Below are 21,361 nucleotides of genomic sequence, written 5' to 3'. Positions count from 1 at the left end.
ACAGTTACTAATTTTATTAATTTTTAATTAACAAGTGTTATGTAACTTGAAAAAAATCAACTACACACACTTTAATATCAATTATGTGATTACTTTTGAGATTCCATGTTAAGATGAAAGGCAGGAATAGATGCTCCGTCGGAACATCACGTTTTGTTTTCGATATTTACGTGGCAGCATTAAGCCCAAAAAAGTGGCTTGTGCTGCCTCATAAATACCGTTCCATTTAATCCAGTTTTCTGTGCTAAAGGGGCGTGCACTGAGTGTTGCTGGGGGCATTCTCAGCAACATCCATGGCTTTTTGACACTGCCCCAGATTTAGAAGAATTCACAATGCTGAGGCAGCGCCAAAAACGTACGCCTCCGGGAAGGCATAAGGAAGGCACAACAAGGAGAAACATCTTTATATCTCCTCGGTTTTCCTTTTTTCTATGAGTGCTGCATTCTGCATCACACATAGAAGGAGGAAAAAGCCTCTTGTGATTGTTTTTGAGCAGGAAGGTCTTCCTTCCTGCACAAAAATAATTATCTTTGCAACGCAGGCACCCTTGCACCATGGTGCAAAGGGTGCCTGCGATGGCACACAGCACCCCAATGTGCGCCGGCGCAGGGGAAAAGGACCGTAGTGCACCGTATCTGATAGATACGGCAAACTCCTGCCCTCTTCCTTTGCCTTAGTGCAGCACAGCAGGAAGGCCTGCAGCTCTGCCCTACGGCAAAACCTCAAAAATGAGCCCAGAGGGTGAGAGGTAAAGGTAAGCGAGTGTGTGTGTGGGAAAGAGAAACTGAAAAACTCACATAGCTGAGTATCTGAGTATCTGTTGCCAGAGTATTTTTACATGTGCCTGAGTTTTTCCGTCATGCAGATGTAGCCACTGAAAACGAACTGGCTAAACTAAAATTGCAATGAAGGCGAGAAACATGGGAGAACCTGTGATGAGCAGCTTGGAATGGCTGATATAACTGAATTGAGAGTGTGTGCCTGCTCCCAAAGGAAGTGTTGAGTTTTAACGGGGTAGACCCTTAAAACTACCCGACCTGGGTCATGTTAGTGGTACGTTAAAGAAAAGGTCGATGTAGTCCCTTATATATTTACATATTTACATATAGTTACAAGACTATATAAGATTGGTGAAATATATCAATGGGAGAATAAATATCCCACAGAGTGCACGTCCATTCTAGTGAGTTTCCCTCATACTATATACATTCTTTAAGGACAAGTATTGTTCCTTCCCATACATAACCTGATGATCATATACCTTATTACAGACACCGGTGAGCGTTTTACTGCCACTTGTGATTGGTCATTCGGAGCCGTATCTCAAGTAGGTACATTCCAGGTTATCATTTTCAGTTGGCCATTTTCTGACTACATGCACTGAATCGTATTTATATTTTCAGGTTCTCCTACACCATCTTGTACTGATGAAGACCCCAAAATGAGGAACTAATAACCCTTATCTACCAGGGGTCGAAACGTAGACTACCATACGACTACCCAACACAAACTATAGGAACTGAAGAAATCAATCTATTTGGCCACCTTTATCCTGTCCCTCACTTACCCAACCACCCCTATTTCCCCTAAAAACCTCTCTCTCTTTCTTTACTGAGAGCACTGTATATATACTGTATATAATGAGAGTATATTGATACCACATGGACGCATATGAATACTCTGAATTGTAAGAGCATTTATTGAATACTTGATTGAAAAATTAAATTTGTGTTCCTGATGAACTCAATCAGAAATGTCTTGTTGGCTAACTGTTAATACCAATGCAAATGCTCACAAAGGAAGACTGCACAGTCCTTTTTTAGGTCTGATATTTAATGCAAAATTATATTGTACTCTACGCATACCCTCAGGGGTTTTAGGTCACCCTTCTTCACCCTGGCATCCTTGGCTCAGAAACTTCAGGCAGTGGCTTGAGACATTGTCCATCGCATCTTTGATCAGCCCACATTTTAGTCTCACCGTCATTCTATTAGCTGTTTGGGTGTGTCCTTCTGCCTTTATTGAATGCACAATGGACACTTTGACATATATGAATAGTCCTATTAACAGCTAATCATTCAAATGTTCTAATTGGCTAAAAAGATGTTCTATGTCTGATATTACCATTCACTCAGAGTATGTGCAGATAACCTACCTACATAGTGTCCAAATTGTGGATCTGGAAATGTACAAAAAGAGTCATGGGTATTCAGATGTCCTCAGCTATGTGCAAAGGGTGTAGTTCCACTCACAGCTGACAAGGGACACACTAGCTAGAGGTTGCTTAAGTGCAAATCATGAATCACCCATTGAATGGGGCCTGCATGTTCTCTTATTTGGACATAAAGAAAGGCTATCCCCAGCTCAAACTGGAGGAAGGGCTGTGCTACATAACAAGCTTTGTAACTCACTATGGTTTGTTTTGGTACAAGAGTCTCAGTGTTGATGTTTGCTCAGCAGTGAAGGTATTCCAAGAAGAATTCAGCTGTTGTTCCAATGAATACCCAACTGCTTGAACTACAGTGATATATTAGCCTTGAACATTGACCAAAGTCTGCCATGCCCTTCAGGATGATTGCATCATGTTAAACAGAGCAACATGTCACTTTGGGGCAACCTCACAGAAATTCTATGGCCACATTTTCTTGCAGGAAGACATGTGTCCACATCTGAACAAAGTCTCAGCTCTGGCACTTGCTTGCCCACCTGAAAATGTCTTAGTTCTGCACTCCTTCCAAAGCTAGCCAGATACAGTGAATTGAATTGAATTTAAAAACATTTATTGAGCGCACTTTTACCAAGCGGTTTCATGGCGCTTTTCAGATTGCGACCAGCGTCAGCAGCAAGGGGAGATTAGGCAGCAAAAGCTCGGGAAAAAAGAAAGGTTTTAAGGTTTTTCCGGAACTCTAAATAGGAAGGTGAGGTGCGGAGTTCCACCGGAAGGGAGTTCCAGAAGGCTGGAGCAAGGACAGCAAATTTTGCTCCACCGGCTGTCTTCTTTTTAAAACGCGGAGTGACCAGGAGTGCCATGTAGGTGGAACGAAGTTCTCTACCCGGCATGTAGGGCTTGATGGCAGAGCATAATAACTCAGGGGCGGTGCCCATTCTGGCCTGAAAGGTGAGGCAGCCAAGTTTGAATAAGGCTCGCTCTCTCACAGGCAACCAGTGTAGTGCCTGCAATAGAGGGGTGGCACGGTGGAATTTGGTCAGGCCATGAATCAGGCGAGCGGCCTGATTCTGCACTAGTTGCAGGCGATGGATGGCATAGGCCGGCGCGCCATTATAGATTATGTTGCCATAATCAAGGCGTGAGAGCACCATTGCCATCACGATGATTTTTAAAGCCGGGAGGGAAAAGAAGCGGGAGATCTTTCTGATTGTCCTGAGGGAAAAGAAACAAGAAGACACCACAGAACTGACTTGGGAATGAACAGAAAGTTGTAAGTTGAGGAGAATACCAAGGGTTTTAACTTTGGTAACCGGGAGTGGGGGAGCACCAAGTGATGGGGGCCAATGAGAGGGAGACCAGGGGCTGCAACCACCTCCGGCCAAGACCAACTCTGTCTTGTCCCGGTTGAGTTTGAGGTGGTTGCAGTTCATCCAGTCCTGAATGAACAACATGACAGTTTGAACATTCTGGGCGGATGAAGGAGAATGGGAGAGGTTAAAGATTAGCTGGAGATCATCGGCGTAATTAAACACCGTGACCTCGAGCTGCTGCAACATAAAAATGAGGGGGTAAATGTATAAATTAAACAAAAGAGGGGAAAGTGAAGAGCCCTTGGGAACACCACACACTACCTTGCGGGAGGCGGCAGTGAAACCAGCAAGGTGGACCGCCTGAGCCCTCTCGCTCAGGAAGGACTCGAGCCATGAGAAGGCTAGGCCCTCTATGCCTGCCGCCCTGACACGGGTGAGGAGGATGGAGTGGTCCACCGTGTCAAAAGCGGCAGACAGATCTAAAAGAATAAGGGCTTGCTGGAGGTTGTTGTCAATGCCTTCACGTAGCCCGTCCATCACTGAGATCACCACCTTCTCCGTAGAGTGGAGGGGCCGAAAGCCCGCCTGGCAGGGGGAGAGGCAGTGGTTTGTCTCCACGTGGGTGCTCAGGGTGCTGGTAACATGGGTTTCTAAAACTTAACCCAAATAAGGCAGGAGAGAGATGGGGCGATAGTTGGAAGGGGATGATGGATCGGCGCCAGCCTTTTTTAAGATTGGGATGACAACCGCGGATTTATGGAAACTAGGAACAACCCCATTACTGAGTGAGTCGTTAAGGAGTGTGAGGGGCGAGGTAGGACAAGCTAGGAAGATTTCTCTCAGGATGTGAGCGGGGCCAAAATCCAAGGGGGATCCCGACTTCACCCTTTGGAGCAGAGGGAGGAGTGTGACTTTGGTCAAGAGGGGAATGTTAGTTAGTTTGGGAATGGTGGGGGGGGGAATGATGAATGTGGAAGATGGAAGAGAAATGTTAGTTTTAATATTTGCGACCTTCTCAACGAAAAACTCGTTGAGCGAGTCGCAAAGGGATTGGGAGGGGGGGATCATAGCCGTAGCTCTGTCGGATGAGGCCAATTCATGCACAGTGGCAAAAATGTCTTTTGATTGGGACTCCGCTGCCAGTATCCTATTAGAATAGAATTCAGTTTTGGGGTCAAGAATGCCTTGTTTATAAGTCTTAAGGACAGATAGGTAAGTGGTTTTTAGCACAGGGCAATACTCTCTTCTCCATGCTCGCTCGGCTCTCCATGCAGCCAATTTCTTCTCCTTAAGATCTGAGGTAAACCAGCAGTTGGCTGCATGGGCTCGTTTGACCGTAATTCGTCTCAAGGGGGCAAATTCATCGCCCGCTTGGGTCAGCCAGTTGTTAATAGTGGTCAGCTGAGCGGGGGCTGCCAAGCCGGAAAGGTCAGGGTTGGTTTTGGCCAGAGACGAGCAGAGGGATGACATGTCGACTTTGCCCCATTTCCTAACCCAGGTGTTCTTAGGGAGGGGGGCTTAGTCTTAGGGGCTAGAGCAAGGGAGAATGAAATAAACAAGTGATCTGACCAAGGACAGGGGGAGATGATGGGGGGTGTGGTGGGGATGTTTAAGGTCCAGATCTGATCCAACGTGTGGCCCTGTATGTGCGTGGAACTGTGGACATGAGGTGTGAAATTAAGGCTGGCCATGAGATCAGTGAACTCCTTAGAGAGGGAGCTTTCAGCAGAGTCGTTTGGCCAGAAGTTGAGGTCCCCTAGGACTAGCACTGACGAATTGTTTATCCCCAGTGTGGCCAGGAGATCTTGGAGGCTGGAAACAAAAGAAGGGTTAGAGTGAGGGGGGCGGTAAATAAGAACAGAGGTCAGGGGGGCCTGATGGGAAGTCGAGCGGGTTACCAGGTAATCTACTTCAGGAATGGGAGGGAAAGGAAGGATCTGAAAGTGCATACCTGACTTTGCGTCAATCAGCTCATCCTTATGAGTACTCAAAAAGAAGGGATACATCTTCAAATGGCACTAGCAGTGCAAAGCAACATTTGAAAATATACAGGCAAGAATGACTTAGGCAAGAAATTCTCCATATTTTACACCGCCTCACACACTGTGCTGGTAGTTGATGAGATGCCTCCCGGCATAGGGCCAATTCTTGCTCAAAGATACATGCATCCTGATTCCGCTCAATGGGTTGTTGTCTATGCCCTTAGCAGCCACACAGGCCCTGAGACAGCCTACTCACAGGCAGAAAAGGAGAGCCTTGAAGTGTAGGCCTGTGAAAATTGCCAAATGTTCATATATGGTACATTTTCACAATCATAACCAATCACCAAGGCCTGCTCTCTATTTTTGGTAACCCCAGGGTGAAGCAATTCCACAGATAGAAAAAGGGGAATTCGCCTTCAGGACTATAAATTCAAAATCCTACATTACCTCAGCAAAGACAAAAACCTGCTGATTTTGTCTCTAGCTTTTCCCTCACCACACTGATACCCGAGCCTCAATTGCTGAAGAGTACCTTCACCATGTCAACAGACAGTTATGCGTGAGTTCACTGAGGAAATGAGAGATCACCAGAGAATCACTAAATGACCCTACATTATGTACTGCAGCTGATCTGGAGAGACAAAGTTGGAGAGACCCTGAGCGGCGTGCACATGCAGAGCTGCTTCAAGGACCTCAATTCATTCAGGCACGCCGATGGTGAACTCACTGAAACACAGTGGAGTATTACTGAAAGGACCTTGCTTGGTCATTTCTCACTCATAGTGAGACTGGGAAGTTCATCCAGCTTAAAAATGACATTGAGGCATTGTCACCCTCAAGAGACTGTTGCAACAGTAGGTCTGGTACCCATTTCTCAACAAATCATAGAAATGAAAGTAGGTGAATGTCAAGTATTTCAGATCCTAAGCAAGAAAATCCCAACAAACAACTACAAAAGTCACAGCTACCTACACATGTATGGAAATAGTTTTTTTGTGACAAATTATTTTTATTGAAGAAATGCAAGTCGACTTGCCAGTTTACATGAAAAGGGATTGTGCAAATTGAAAAAACAAACACTGTTGTGCACAAAAGTCATACAGGCGTTACATGATAGAGTACAATGGTTACGGCGTAGATGGTTCTTCAGGTAAGAGGATAGCTGGAGGGAAGCATTTATTACCTCGATAGGCATTCCTTTTGCTCCATATAGAGGACAATTTTTTTGGGGCACCCCGTGCAACGTATGCAGTTTTTTCTCTAAACATACACCAGTCCATATCTGCCCTCCAGGCCTTAATTTTAGGTGGTTCCCCCACTCACCACAACTGTGCAATGTTCCTTTTAGCCACTATTAGGTTCAGCGTGACCGATGTTTTATCTGTTCTGTTCAAATCAGTGGGCTCCCAAACATTCAAAAGGCATCTCTTTGCTTCGGGTTGTATGTCAACATCAAGTACCTCACTCAAACAGTCATGTATCTTCTTTCAATAGTACTGGACACACCCACATTCCCATATTATATGCATGAATGATCCTACCTGGGCACACTGTCTTCTACAGTCCCAGGGGATCTGAGGTCTTATTGATCAGTTTTTTATAAGTCAGGGATATCACTTTATTTGGAAGGTATCCATCAAGCAGCCTATCCTCCAGCGGTGAGGAGTCTGGGAGGGAGGTGCCCTTTGGTAAATTCAACATGAGTGCGTGTCTGACCTGCAAATATTTACAGTATTCTGTGTCTGCAAACCCATAGTCCTGCTGCTGTGAAGAGAATGAAACCACTTCCCCTTCACCCATAGGTCCCCAATCTTCGAGATACCGATTAGGTCCCATTCGATGAACCCCTTCGTAGTCCTCAGGGTACCTAGCTGTTCTGCATCCCACAGGGGAGTGGCCAGTGGGAGCTTCTGTTCCCACCCCAGGCTTCTGTTGGCAACGTGCCAAACCTGCACTGAGTGTTTGGTTGGTCCTGTCAAAGGGAACTTGCGATGTCTAGAGTATAGAGCCCTGTTGTAATTATCACCCGGCAGCAACCATTTATCCATTCTGTAACCCGGTCGTCCCAGTGGCGGTAAGTACAATGATCAATTGCTGCTAGGAGCGCAGCCCAGTAGTCTCTTTTTATGTCTGGCAGTCCAATCCCCCGTCGTACCAACTCAAGGCTAGTTTTTGCAAGTCAATGCAGGGTCTCCCATACCAAAGCAATTCCCTCTGCAGGCCCTCTATCTCCTTAAAATACCTCACCAGGACCAGTTCCGGGGAATTTTATAATGCACAGAGGAAGAGCAGCAACTACATAATTTTAAAAAGTGCCGCCCTCCCTAGCAGCGAAAGCGGGAGTGCCTTCCAAGTTGCCACATCACGCCTCAGTCTCTGCAGCGTGGGAAAGCAGGTTACGCTCGTACCTGATTTTGGAGTCTGTGGTAATAAAGACACCCAAGTACTGGAAGCCTTTTCTTGCCACTTGTATAGGGCACCTTTTGGGCGGGGGAGGAGGATCTCCTCCAAGGACATACATAAGGGACTTGCTCCAATTAATTGTGTACCACAAATATTTACCAAAGTTCGTGAAGATGTTAAGCACTGTATGGAGGGATGCTTTTGGGGAAGCAAGATAAAGAAGGATGTCATCCGCATACAGGGAGATGTGGTCCTCCCACTCTTCAGTCCATTTAAGCCCCCGTATTGTTGGGGCCCAGTGGATCCATGCGGCCAATGGCTCCTGAGAGAGAGCAAAAAGCAGGGGCGACAGCGGACATCCTTGGTGGGTCCCCCATCCCACCCCGAACACCTCTGATTTCTTATTATTGACCATGACCTGAGTCAGGGGCTCCACATAGAGGAGTCGCATCCACCCTATGAATCCGGGCCCGAGCCCCAGCATTGCCAAAACTGCAAAGAGATATGGCCTCTCTAGTGTATCAAACGCCATAGAGGCATCCAAGGATAACACCACTGCAGCTTCTTGGATCGTGTCCAACCTACCTAGAACCCCATGCAGTCTTTGCAGGTTTAGTGCTGTATTTCGATGAGGCATTAAGCCCAATTGATCAGGGTGCACTAAATTACATATTACTTGGGTCAGGAGGTTCGCCAGCACTTTAGCTAGAGTTTTGGGTTCTGCGTTTAACAGGGAAATGGGCCTGTAGGAGGAGCACTTGTACTTCGGCTTACCTTCTTTACATATAGCTACCAGCGTAGCCACCCTCTGATCTAGTGGCAATAGTCCCAACTCTCGGCTCTCCTCAAACATGGCCCGTAAATGCGGGGCTATTTTATCCGGCTTTAGCTTGTATAATTTGATCGGTAGACCATTGAGTCCCAAGGGTTTGCCAGAGTGAAGGTTTCTGATCGCCTGTGCGATTTTATCATTTGTAAAGTAGCTGTCCAGTGTGTCCCTTTACTCTGCCGACAGGGTGGGTAGCTATTTGTTCCTAAGCAATGCCCTAGAATCGTCCTCGGATGAGGTTGAACTCGTTCGATATACAAAGCTTTAATGTTCAGCAAATTCATTTACAATTGCCTGCGAATCTGTTATTTTCCCACCCGTATCATCTGTCAGCTCCGGTACTAGTCTACTTGCCAATTCTTTTCTATCGAGCTAGGCAAGTAACTTCCCGACCTTGTCCCCCAAGTCATACAATCTGCCGTCTTTGTCCCTCCCCAGTGTCTTAGCCATGTTAGTGGCTATGGATTTATATCCGTCCTGTTTGAGATGCAGGGCATGGAGTTTCTCCTGCGTGATTTCCTCCCCAGTCTCCTCCTCCAGACAGAGAACTTCATTCTCCACGTAAACTAGGTCTTTCAGTTTCTCTTTATGCGCTCCTGCAATTAGGGAAAGTGCCTGCCTCCTTAATACTGTTTTGAAAGCTTCCCAAATAGTTTGGGTGGGAAGTACCGATCCTTCGTTTTTCAGGAAATAGTTATCTGTAGCCTGTATGAGTGCTTTTTTGACCATGGGGTTTCGGAGGGACCAGGGGTTGATGGGCACCTTCATCCTCACCTGTGTTTCACCCAGGACCAGATGAGCCCATACAGGAGAGTGGTCAGATATACCTGATGCCATATGCCTAATTTCGTGGATGTCAGCTATCTGGGCGGCTGGAATTAGGAGATAATCGATCCGGGAAAGGCTGTTGTGTGCCCTGAGTGAAAGGTGTGTTGAATACTGTCAAGGTGGTATGTTCGCCATGCATCAACAAGGCCCAAGGCATCCTGAAAGTCCGCAAGCCATCTATACAAGGAGCCAAGGTGGATGGCAGTCGAGGAGCCACGACACAACTGAGTTGAATTCCCCTCCTACCACGAGGTGGCCCTCTGGGGGCGAGAGCATTATGGCACCCAAGTCTTTGAAGGTAAGGCTCCGAAGACCCTGTGGGACATATACCATCATCAATGTGAGCATCTTCCCCTCCCATTGCTCCGAGACTGCGGCATACCTATCCATGTCATCGACCCAAGTGCGATGTGTGGAAAGCGAGAAGGAGTGTTTAAATGTGATGCCCACTCCCCTGGAAGCCAGAGTGTGCCACTAGTCGGTAGCCCCATCTATTCAGTCCTTTGCAGGAATTGCCAACCAGGTGGGACTCCTGAAGGAGTACAACATCTGGGGAGTGTCGTTTGATGTGTTGTAAAGCTATGCAACGTTTTAGTTTGTCCCCGAATCCGTTGACATTCCAGCTAAGGAGTCTAAAGCTTGTGTCTCAGTATGTAGTCACTGTTACATGTATGGTCTGTGCATCCCTCCTACTGTCTATGGAGAAACCCACCCTGCTACCCTGCACTCTGGGCCATAAACTGCCCCTCTAACAAACCGTGCCTGTCGCCCAAACTTGTAGCTAAAAGTAGTCTAATATGGGGGTGAGAGGATCCGCAACCCCGATCCCTCCCCAGTTCTGTATACTATACATGCTACCTGTGCGGGGGCGGCCAACAAAATTAGATACAGAAGGATAAATAGTACTGCTGACAAAGGGCCTTTCCTCGGAATGTCTCTATAAACCCCCACCACCCAACAAGGTTTGTGAGTTTAAGGCCAAAATAGGTCTAATGCACCTTACATTCTGGAAACATTTTCAGCAATGGACCTGGATGTGGCTGACTCTTAACGAGCGTTATGTTACTCTGCACCTCTCCAGCCCTCCAACCAGTCAGCAGCCCCTTCTGGATGATCGAAGAACCAGGCTTTGCCATCTGCCTCCTCTCGAAGACGGTCTGGAAATAACATTGCATATTTGACCCCCTTGTCTCGCAGTTTTTTCTTCACAGCAAGAAAGGATCGCCTCTGTTTCTGCACAGCTAGGGTGAAGTCTGGGAAACAAGAAGATTACTGCATTCTTGTAGCAAAGAGGTGGGGCCACGCTGGTATTTTGTAAGATGACGTCCCGGTCTTGAAAGTTCAACAACTTTGCCAAGATAGGGCAGGGGTTACTCCAGGCTTTGGTCTTCCCCCAGGAATTCTGTGTGGCCTTTCAACCACGAAGAATTGAGACAGGCCTTCAGGTTGCAGGTGGTTACGTATAAAGTCCTCTACGAATAGGTCAGTTGCCCGCCCCTCTGCCTTTTCAGGCACCCCGATTATGCGCACGTTGTTTTCGCGGGTGCAACCTTCGTTGTCATCAAGCTTGTCCTCTGCAAACCTCCTGAAGGTCTGCAATTCTCTGACGTCTTGCTGCAGTTGCGATGAGTCATCAACGGGGCTGGAGGTAGTGATCTCCATCTGTTTGACTTTCTCCCCTATTTTTATCAGGTCTGCCCTGATGAGAGTCACCTCCGATGGGATTGCACCCATTCTCTGCTTCAGGGACGATCTGACCCCAGAGATAGCGTCCATCACATCCTTCAGTGTTAGTTCAGGGAGATCTCCTTCCGATCTGGCTATCGTTTTAGCAGTGAGGTGAGGTTCAGAGATCGCCGTTTTCGGGAGAGCATATCTATCTAGCTTATTTTGCTAAGTTACTTTATGGCCCCTTGATCCGACATTTCTCCCAATACTGTAGCAGCCTTGCCCGACTCCCCGGCAAGGCTGTGGGCTCCTTTAGCAAATGTCCTCAAGCATGGCAACTCCGATGGGGGGAGCCAAGGCCCCCAGAGGTCCAAATGGTTGAAGTGGAGGCACAGCAGGGATGGCCCCACATGTGGTGCGTCCTGTGGCGGAGGTCGATGGTCAGGCATGTGCCACTGGTCAGTCCAGTCTGATGCAGCTCCGCTATGTCACTGACAGACTCGACCCCCACCAGGCAAACACACACTATTCTAATGCTCACTCGGGCAGCGCCTCCTCTCCACCCCGAGTATGACGGGAGATTGCTTTCCGCAAAGGCTGGATCTCCGCCTTGTAGCACCAGCAGCTCCTCAGGGCAGGTGGATCTTGAGGCAACCACGCACCTCTGGGCAAAATATTACTTCACAGTCTCCCCCACTGCGCTCCAGCTCCTGGGCCAATCACTGCGCCCTGGCATTAAGGCTCTCGATGTCCATTCATACGGCCACCAAGGAGGAAACAGTCGCCTAGTGGCTTCCTGTTCATCTGCTCAAGGACTCAGGAAAGGGACAGTATCTCTCCCAATATTTGTGGCGTGCACAGGTGATCGCAGCTGCTCAGGGCAGAAGCGGCTCGCTGGGAGCTTCAGGTGCGTGCCTTGCGATGCGGCCAAAATTAAAACAGGGAGTCCCGGCTCACCTCCGTGGCATTGAATGCGACGATGTGTCAGGTGCTTGTGTGGCGTTCGGGGCCTTTGCCCCATTTCGATCCCTCCGGCCCTTGTTGTGGGCCTCAACCACGATCTAGCTTTGCAGGCAGGCCCGGTCCGCTGCGTAGCCACGACACGCTGCACCACACTGCAGCCTCCGGCTTCAGGGACAGAGGAGGCCACAAATCCTTTCAGCCGTATCTTCATCTGCATGGCCCCACAGAGACGATTCTTGGCTCAGCAGTAGCCCCGTGAAATCCAACGGTCGCTCCGCCACTAGGGTGTCGGATTAGTGTTACGGGTGTTAGGAAGGGAATCAGGTGCTGTTGGAGCTACTCTAAATCGCGGCCATTACGCTCCGCGGCAGAGCCATGCCCCACGAAATAGGTTTTTGTTGACTTCTTTTGGCCCATTGCAACTGGCCAACACTGCTCATAGTCAGTGTTAAAGTTCATGCTTCCCTGAGGTGATAGCTGTTACCTGTACTGGGCCTGACTTAGTCATACATGTGCCAAACAACATTTTCTCCATTGTTGGCATTCCTAAAGGGAGGAATTCAGATAAAGGCCCACTTTCTGCTGGGTAGAATTCAAACAATTTGTTGCCAGACAAATGCCCTGGCAATAACTCTGTTGTGAAGTGAAGCCAATGGAATGTTGAACCCTTCCATGCTCAAAAATGGACTCCAAGTAGCCAATATTACACGCTGCTCGATTTTGAAGATGCTTTGCCAATTTCAACATGTTATAGAGACACTCATCATAGTACTGCAGGGCAACTCCTGGTAAACACATGTTTGGGAAAAGATTCACACCAATCAATGTGCTTGAAGTATCTGACTCCAGACCACCCCTGGGGTACAATCCTGAGACACTGTCCTGAAAGACGAAATTAAGTGCTATGCTCATACGTGAAGCAAGCACAGCCTTCACACCTCTTCCAAGGACTACTTGTGCTTCTCTGAGCACAATAAAGTAAACAAATAAAAGATGGATGGAATGCTTGAAATAATCTCGGCCACTGGTAAAAACAGTTTAGGCTTGACTGATCCTATTGGAGCAGGGTCAAGACATATTTGCTTAAGGCTGGGTCCAAACTGAAGAGACATGGTGTGCAAAATAACGACGGATTGGGATGCAGCCCAGAATGATTTCCAGTGAATTAGATTAATTCAATCATTCCATCCATCACTTATTTGTATACTTCAGTGTGTCACACTGTCTTTGGAACCAATCTATACTTGGCTGATGAGCCCTAACTAGGGCAATGTGGTCCTAGGTTCCTTGTGTTCCAGTTCAGGGAGGACCTGGCCTGGAAGTTCGGGCTGAACTGTTCCCATTGCAGCAGGATCAAGACTGATTTGCATATGGCTGGGTCCAAACTGAGGTGACTTAGGAGCAGATTTACAAACCCCTTGCGACACTTTTACGCAGCTGTTGCGTCACTTTTGTGACGCAGCGGCGGCCTAAACCATGCACCGCGTTGAGACTTATTCACAACGTGATGCATCTAGGCAGACGCGTCACGTTGTAAAGCCCTGCGCCACATGAAACCTGCGTCAGGTTTCATGTGGGCGTTCTGTCGCAGGGCGGACGTTCCCTCGCAGGAAAGCCCCGTAAAACTGCACTGAGTCAGTTTTACGACTCTGCTGCGTCAAATCCTTACAGCTGCTTGAAGCAGGCGTAAGAAGTGACTCACCACATTATGGGCCCGATGTAGGTAATTCTAAATTACCACTTCTAAAATACCGAATCATACCGATTCGGTATGTAAGAAGTGGTAAATTAGAAGGGGGGAAATGTAGGTATTTCAGATTCGGTAAATACCGAATCGTTAAGATTCGGTATTTACCGATTCTGTAAATACCGAATCGGTAAAGCCTATTGATTCCTATGGGCATTGCAGCCCATAGGAATCGATGGTCATTACAGAATCGGTATTTACCGATTCGGTAAATACCGATTTTTGCAAGGGTGCAGGGGGTGTCACTTTGACACCCTTTAGCACCCTGAATTCAGGCACGTGTGCCATGTGGCACACAGACAAGCCCTAAGGGCATGTCTGTGTGTCACATGGTACTGGTGTGCATGCACACATGTGCATGCACACCTGTATTCAGTATTTTACCACCCAATAGGATTGGGTGGTAAAATACCGATTCTTAAAGCCCTGTGGCATTCTGACATGTGCCAGCTACATCTGCATTTACAGAATCGGTATTTTACCGAGTCTGTATTTACCGATTCGGTAATTTTACCGAATCGGTAAATACAGAATCGGTAAAATCCCGATTCTGTAAATGCATGCCCTACATCTGGAAACCGTAATACCGGTCGGAAACGGCCGAATTCGGCCGTTTCCGACCGGTATTAGGGCACCTACATTGGGCCCTAAGTATGGGTGGCCCTTGTGCATTGCAGGAGTTGCGTCGCGCTTGCGACTCCAGCAATGAGCCACCCGTACGCCACAAGATGCGTCACGCATCTGTCCCTCCTTGCACCATGGTGTGCCGCATTGTAAATGCGACGCATCCGTGGTGGCGCAAAGGGGATTGCGTGACGCATCTGTTCTGGTGCATCCCTGCTGATTTGCAGAGATGCGCCAGAAGTTGTTAATCTGCCCCCAAGTGTGCAAACTAACAATGGATTGTGATGCGGCCAAGAGATAACCAGTGGCTGGGATTAATTCAAGCATTCCATCCATCACTTTTTTGAATACTTTAGGGTGTTCCCCTAAGTGGGACGGCTATGCCCAGACGTGGCTTCTCTGCACACTGTGTCACTGGAACCAAGCTATATCTGGCTGATGAGCCCTCACAAAGGTGAAACCAGTCCTAGGCTGCTTGGATTTTTGTTCAGGGAGGTCTGACCTGGCAGTTCGAGCTGGACTGTTCCCAGTGGGGCAGGTTCAAGAATGATTTGCATGAGGCTGGGTCTAAACTGAGGTGGCAAGGTGTGCAAAATACCAGTGGATTGAGATGCAACCAAAAGTTATTACCAATGGCTGAGATTCACTTAAGCATTCTATCCTTCACTTCTTTGGATACTTTAGTGTCTTTAAACACAAAGCATTCACAAACATGACCCCTATTATGACCCACGACCAGACATATTTACCAACATCAAAGGATAAACTATCACTGCCTGGTGAGATGGTCACATACTTACTCGCAATTCCTCTTACTTTCAAGCTCTGTGCTGTGACCCTTTTGTCCAGTTATCAACTGAAAAAATTGAATTTCTCGGATGCAGATGCAAAGGGGCACACTGCCTGTTGGAAATCCAGCGATCTAACACAAAAGTGTTCACCACTATCCTCTCCATCACATTTCGACCTTGTCCTTTCTTCCCATCTTTCCTCCAACTCTTGTTTTTCCTCTGAGTCTTGTTCTCCACTTTACCTTCTCTGTCTTTAGGATACCTGTCTGCCAAAGGACACTAATCAAGGCGCCTGGGGCATCCTTGCACTTTCCTAAAGATGCAGCTCAGCGCAGCAAGATGGGCACCGTGCTGCATAATTATCTTGTAAACAGGCCTCTTTGCTTGTGTGTGTGTGTGTGTGTGTCTGTCAGTCAATAATGGCTGGCATCTATAAGGCGGGGTGGGGCGGGCAAATGGTTGATCGGTGATAATTTTAAAAATCACGTACCTTAAATTCAGCCTCCTCCTGCAAAGTATGTTGTCCTACTCCCGCTGCTGCAGTCCAACGCAGGCCCAAGCCTGCTGCCTTAACCAATCCTGGCGCTGCTCTCATCAGCATGAGAGCAGTGCCAGGGTCGGAGGGAGCGGCTTCTCTTGCCCCTCCTGAGGGCACTGGAGCTTTGCACTTGCTCAAACCCAGCGGTCTTAAAAAAGCTGGATTACAGCTTTCAAAGTGCGCATGTCAGGCTGGCTGTCGCAACACGCCCGTTCAAACGGACATGCACACTTTTAAAAGTGCCCAGGCAGCCCATCGTCATCCCTGCTACCATCACTGGGCAATTCCTGCCCCGTCCTGACCCTCGGTTCGGCACGAAAGGATGAAAAATAAAATGGTAATAAATTAACTTCACTACCATTTATTTTTCATCTATGGGGCTTTTAGGGGCAATACACGTGGCGGGGCAATGCTCCTCCGCTCTCATGGAGGAGCCGCCTCTGGTGTGTGTCTGTGCATGTGTGAGAAAACAGTGTGTATGTGTGTGTGTATGTGAGGTAACTAGACCTTGACATACATGTGTTTTGTACAAAAATACTTGATATTTATCAATTAAACATGCAATGCATATTCTAGCAAGCGAAAAACTGGATAACATGTTTAGAAATGTGCTACTTACCGACATGTACTGTTTTAACCCATTAATGTACATTGGACCCCGGTGTTTCCTGTTTGTGATCAAAGCTGCAAGGTTTTCATAAGCGACAAACTCATTGAAGAATGTTTTGTATCCTAACAGCTTTCCAACAATAAAGCTGTCTTCCCAGTCCACGCCCATCATAAAAGAAAATGGCATAAAGACATATGAACAAATGACCTGTAGAATGGAAAACAAATGAATTATTGAATTAGAAAAATGATGTGTAACAGACAAGATCCAATGCAAGATTAAAAAAGGTTACAACATTATTTACACGCCTTCCACTGGAGTGTTCTTGTTTGAGAATATGAAACACAAAACAAATATGGGTGCTGTATGGACAGTAAAAGAGACTCATGGTGGGAAAATATTGATCCCTGATTCAGACAAAAGAAAGGCCCTATCTATGAAAATGAAAGCCCTTTATTGATTTATGATTCCTTGAAAAGAAAAATGAAAATTATTATATTAATATTAAAAGACAGGCCTCCAGGCGTCAGTGGCGTGAAGCAAAATGATGGGGTTCCCCTCACACTGTAGTAAGGGCCGCTGAAACTCCCACATCAGTCTCCCAGATTTTCACTGGGTTCAAAGTGAATTGGGAGCCCCCTAAAGGGTGAGGGCTCCTGCGCTGCAGGGCTGCAGCGGCCTGTGTTACGCTTACGCCCAGCGTTTTCACGGTGGGAGTTGGATCTAGAAAAAAATGAACTGCAAAATCGACCAAACCACAGTATTTAGCTCCAAATAATACATCTTTGAATAAAGAGATAAAGCTATGTACATTAAAATCAGTTCAGCGACTCTCTGTGGTATTTTATAAAAGCAAATTATGTGTATTCACTACCACAGATTACTTATGCTTGTTGTCACCATCCCAAGCAGTTTCGAAGTCTAGAAAGTATAGGGGGCCTTATTTATGAAAACTGTTGCATCGCTGCGTGAAAACAGCGATATGTCAGTTTTCACTGCCCCCTCCTTGCGACATGATGGATGTGTCATATTAACTGTAAGACGCGTCATATTAACTGTATGACGCATCATGTCGCAAGGAAGGACAGATACGTCAGTATTAGTGACGTATTTGTCGGTGCAAAACTGATGCATTGCTGGAGTTGTGTCGGAAGCGTGACACAACTCCAGCAATGCAGGGGGAGGGCTATGATTATAGCACTGCATCAGTCTAACGCCTCCTGTGAGGCAGGCATGAGATATTGACGCAATGGCGACCTAGAAGACGCGCACTGAAATCTCATAGATTTCACTGCACCACTTCTACGAGGCTTTCTTGCATGGGAACGCCCACCCTGCATACATTATACCTGAGGCAGGTATAATGTGGTGCAGGGCTTTACAAAGTGACGCATCTGCCTAGATGTGTCACTTTGTAAATGGGGCGCAACATGGCGCATATTTTACGCTGCCAGTACGTCACAAAGGCATCGCAAAAGTCACGCAGGGGCTCATAATTAAGCCCCAGTGTATTTTGCTCTGGCATGAACATTTCAAAATTAGGCACTCTTTTTTACAATTAGGGGCTGATTTATTATTTTTTAGTCTAACACCGAAACCATTGTTGCTTCACTGCGTTGAACAAGAGGGAGAAAGCAACAAAGATCCGTAGTTATTAAAGGTGGTCTGCTGCTGCTGCTGTTATCCCCTGCACTGCTGCACTCTAAAGGCTGAGTAGCACCACACATATGTACAAGGAAATGTTAGAGCTCGGAGCTGCGCCAAATTTGTGCTGTATTTACAACAATATGGTGCACCCTGTGTTTTCCCTAGCGCTGGCACTCAAATGACCTCTCTTGTGCCAATCCAGCCACCCTTGCACATTAATGCAAAGGTGCCTGCGTTGCAGGGAATGATTGTTTATGTGCAGGAAGGAATGCCGACGACGCAGTGCTTATGGCCCATATGGCTCGGGGCTTGCAGGATTTAATAGATGGATTTGTTGCTTTTATGGATAGGCTAGACTTGTTAGTTAATTTTACTAAGTCATATGTACTAATTGGGGGTTCCCCGGGTCTTTGGTTGATAATATTTAAAGCTGGCCTGCATACCCTAGCAAAGGTCCCGGTTTACCCCTACCTAGGAGTGTTATTCGATGACCAACTGCAGTGGAGCACGCTCCTAGAGGGCAAGCGGAGTGATTTGAATACATCTATGGGCGCTATTACCAGTTTTGCTAGCAGATTGGGATCATGGGTGCCCAAGGTCATTTTAAAATTGTACCGGTCTATAGGTATCTCAAAGGAATTATATGGCAGTGAAATATGGGGGTACGTTTCTATACACAGGCTTAATGTGGATGAAAACAAGTTTTTGCGTCGGATCCTGCGTGTTCCCCAAAGCATGCCAGCTTGGTTAGTGCACAAAGAGTTAGGAGTTGATTTTCTGGGGGATCAGGTGACAATTAATCCCTTATTGTGCTAGATAAAGATATGGACAAGTAAAAACTAGGACTTAAATCATCTAATTCTCTTAGACTGCTTTCTCAGGAGCACAGAAATAAAACCCCCTGGCTACATTATGTAAAGGAGTCTTTTCAGGCTCTAGGGAGGCCAGATATTTTTATTGCGCATTATACTGTAAGTCCCAGGGATGATAACATTATAAAAGACTTATATCGTAAACAGTCTTCTGCTCATCGTGGAAACATTGAGCTAAGAAAATCCTCAGTGAGGGCTTATGCTATGTTAGAGTTCTGGGAATGGAGCATTACCTTTTCTGTCTTACTAGTGCTCATGATAGATTTTTAATCACTTGTTTTAGATTTAATTATCTCCATTTACTTTTAGCAACTCCTGCAGGTTTTCTCCCGCAAAACCAAAGAGGACCCTGTGGCTGCGATTTTAGATCGCCACAGGACACGTTACATTTTGTATTATTGTGCAAATTCTTTTCTTTGCCTAGAAGACAATTTCTTTGTCCCCTTTTAGAGAGTTTAAAGTTCAGGCATGCCAGAATGGCACTTTTGTATTTACAGCTGATGCCAAATGCTTTTACCTTATGATCAGTGACAAGCTTTCTGAGGGCCGCTTACAGATCTAGACTTTCTAGACCCAATTGAATTGGGCTCGACTGTCTATGTTGTGCTTTTTATATCTATAGTATGTACTGTTTATGAATTTGCGAGTTTTTTGTTGTTTTACTCTTCCCTTCTTAATACAGGTTGTGCAATAGTCCTATTTATTATCTTAAATATTGCATATATTTTTTTCTCTTTGCTTTATTTTTAATGTATGATTGTATCTTTTATGGTTGCATTTGCTTCCAAATAAAGAAAGAATTATTATTATTATTACTCGAATTGCAGCCCTCTGACTGCTCGTGAACACCACCGACCCCTCGAGTTAGAAAATCGCGCTAGGAGATGCCAAATGTTGCTTGCACTCACCAGCTCACATATTCTGAAGCCTCGCTGGAGAAACATTCTACCACAAGCCGATTGGTGGGATTTGGCCACAACTCTGTGTTAAAGAGTAACGCGGAGTGGGCAAAATGCCAGCAATTCTGTAGGCCTTACGGAACATTCTGCCCAACCCCAGTTAATAAAAGCGTCCTGAATTAGAAACAGCTCATTTGTGAAAGGTAGGTGCCATGGGTGAAGAAACTGTGCTAGTAACATACACTATCTCTTTAAATAACATGATAATATGAATTTTTCCAAGGGTCTATGGCAGGTTCCAAAACACTGGCTAGATGGGCATACTGTTTGACACATTAACTGGAAACTTTGATCATTTGAAGTATTTAAAACTGATACATTTATAGTCAGTTCTATATTGAGTGTAGGTATTTACAGAAGCAAATGTAGAGTAGAGAATGTATTGTAAATGCCTCCATTACTACAGAACACTGAGAGAGAAATCATGCATTTACTTTCGTGCAGATGAACATAACGCTTTGCTGTGTTGTAAATTCTATTTATGGCTATACCTATGTAGACCTTGGGTTTAGCCAAAGATTGAAATGAAGAAGTAGAATATTGGATAGTCCATGAAAAGTGAAGGGAAAGAAATGTCCTTCTCTATTTATTACTACAGAGAATGAAGATGGGCTCTAGTCAATTACTGGGTATCTGCCACAGCAGTGAACAACAGAAGTTATGTTGCACCCTCTGACGTCGCAAATGGAAATTTCTTGCATGCTTGGAGTCCTTTTGCCTCAGCTAGTTCTCCAGATACCCAAGATGTGTAGCAGTCTTCCATCTCATCTACATTCTCCTGATTCTCTCAAGAATGCGGAGAACGTATGTGGACCTTTGCCTACTGCATTCGTTGTTGTATATAGAGGTTGAATTGTTGATTGTACCTGATTAATCCCACTAGAGACTTGTAGAACAGAGAGCTGCGCTGTGGGATTAATCCGCTAGAGACTTGTAGAAAATAATCTTGTAACATGCTCATCCATTTGATAGGGAAATCACGGGTAGTTTTTAGAGGTTGGGCCATGTTTTTGGGAAAGGCGTTTTGTTTATTTTTAACCTGAATTTTAAATGGTTGCAGATCGTGTTTATTTTCTTGGGAAGGATATTCTGCAGTTTGTAATGTTGTACTGAGAAGCATCTTCCACATATGCTGTTTCCGCTGTAAGGATGAATTATTATTAGCAGTGCCAATCTTGATATGAGGTTTCTGCTTTTTTGCAGCGTTTCAATTTGGATTAGAGAAAAATTGGTCCAGTTTTGTGGACTTCCCAGTGGGCAGTGGCAAGTGTTTTAATCCCTTGAACGCCCCCGGCCGTCCGACGCACACGCCCGCCATGATGTTGGACGGCCGGGGGAAAGTCCGACGCATGGAGAGGGTTAAAGGATATTTTTTTTGCAAAGGTTATCTAGTGTAGGGCTTTTATGTTATGTTATGTT

The 21,361-nt window shown here is 46.2% G+C and overlaps 1 protein-coding gene across 1 annotated transcript in view; it reads right to left on the bottom strand.

The window, feature by feature from the left end:
• SLC28A3 (solute carrier family 28 member 3) overlaps positions 1 to 21,361 on the bottom strand; it is a 365,199-nt gene that overhangs the window by 40,914 nt on the left and 302,924 nt on the right. Inside the window, exon 14 of the mRNA XM_086961303.1 lies at positions 16,474 to 16,671. Coding sequence (XP_086817429.1) covers positions 16,474 to 16,671 — 198 coding nt within the window. The remainder of the gene's footprint in view (positions 1 to 16,473; positions 16,672 to 21,361) is intronic.

The sequence above is a fragment of the Lissotriton vulgaris genome, chromosome 3_1 (assembly GCF_964263255.1).
Source record: "Lissotriton vulgaris chromosome 3_1, aLisVul1.2, whole genome shotgun sequence".
Classification (NCBI taxonomy): Eukaryota; Metazoa; Chordata; class Amphibia; order Caudata; family Salamandridae; genus Lissotriton; species Lissotriton vulgaris.
Note: the sequence above shows the minus strand (reverse complement) of the source record. Positions and strands in the feature narration are given on the sequence as shown.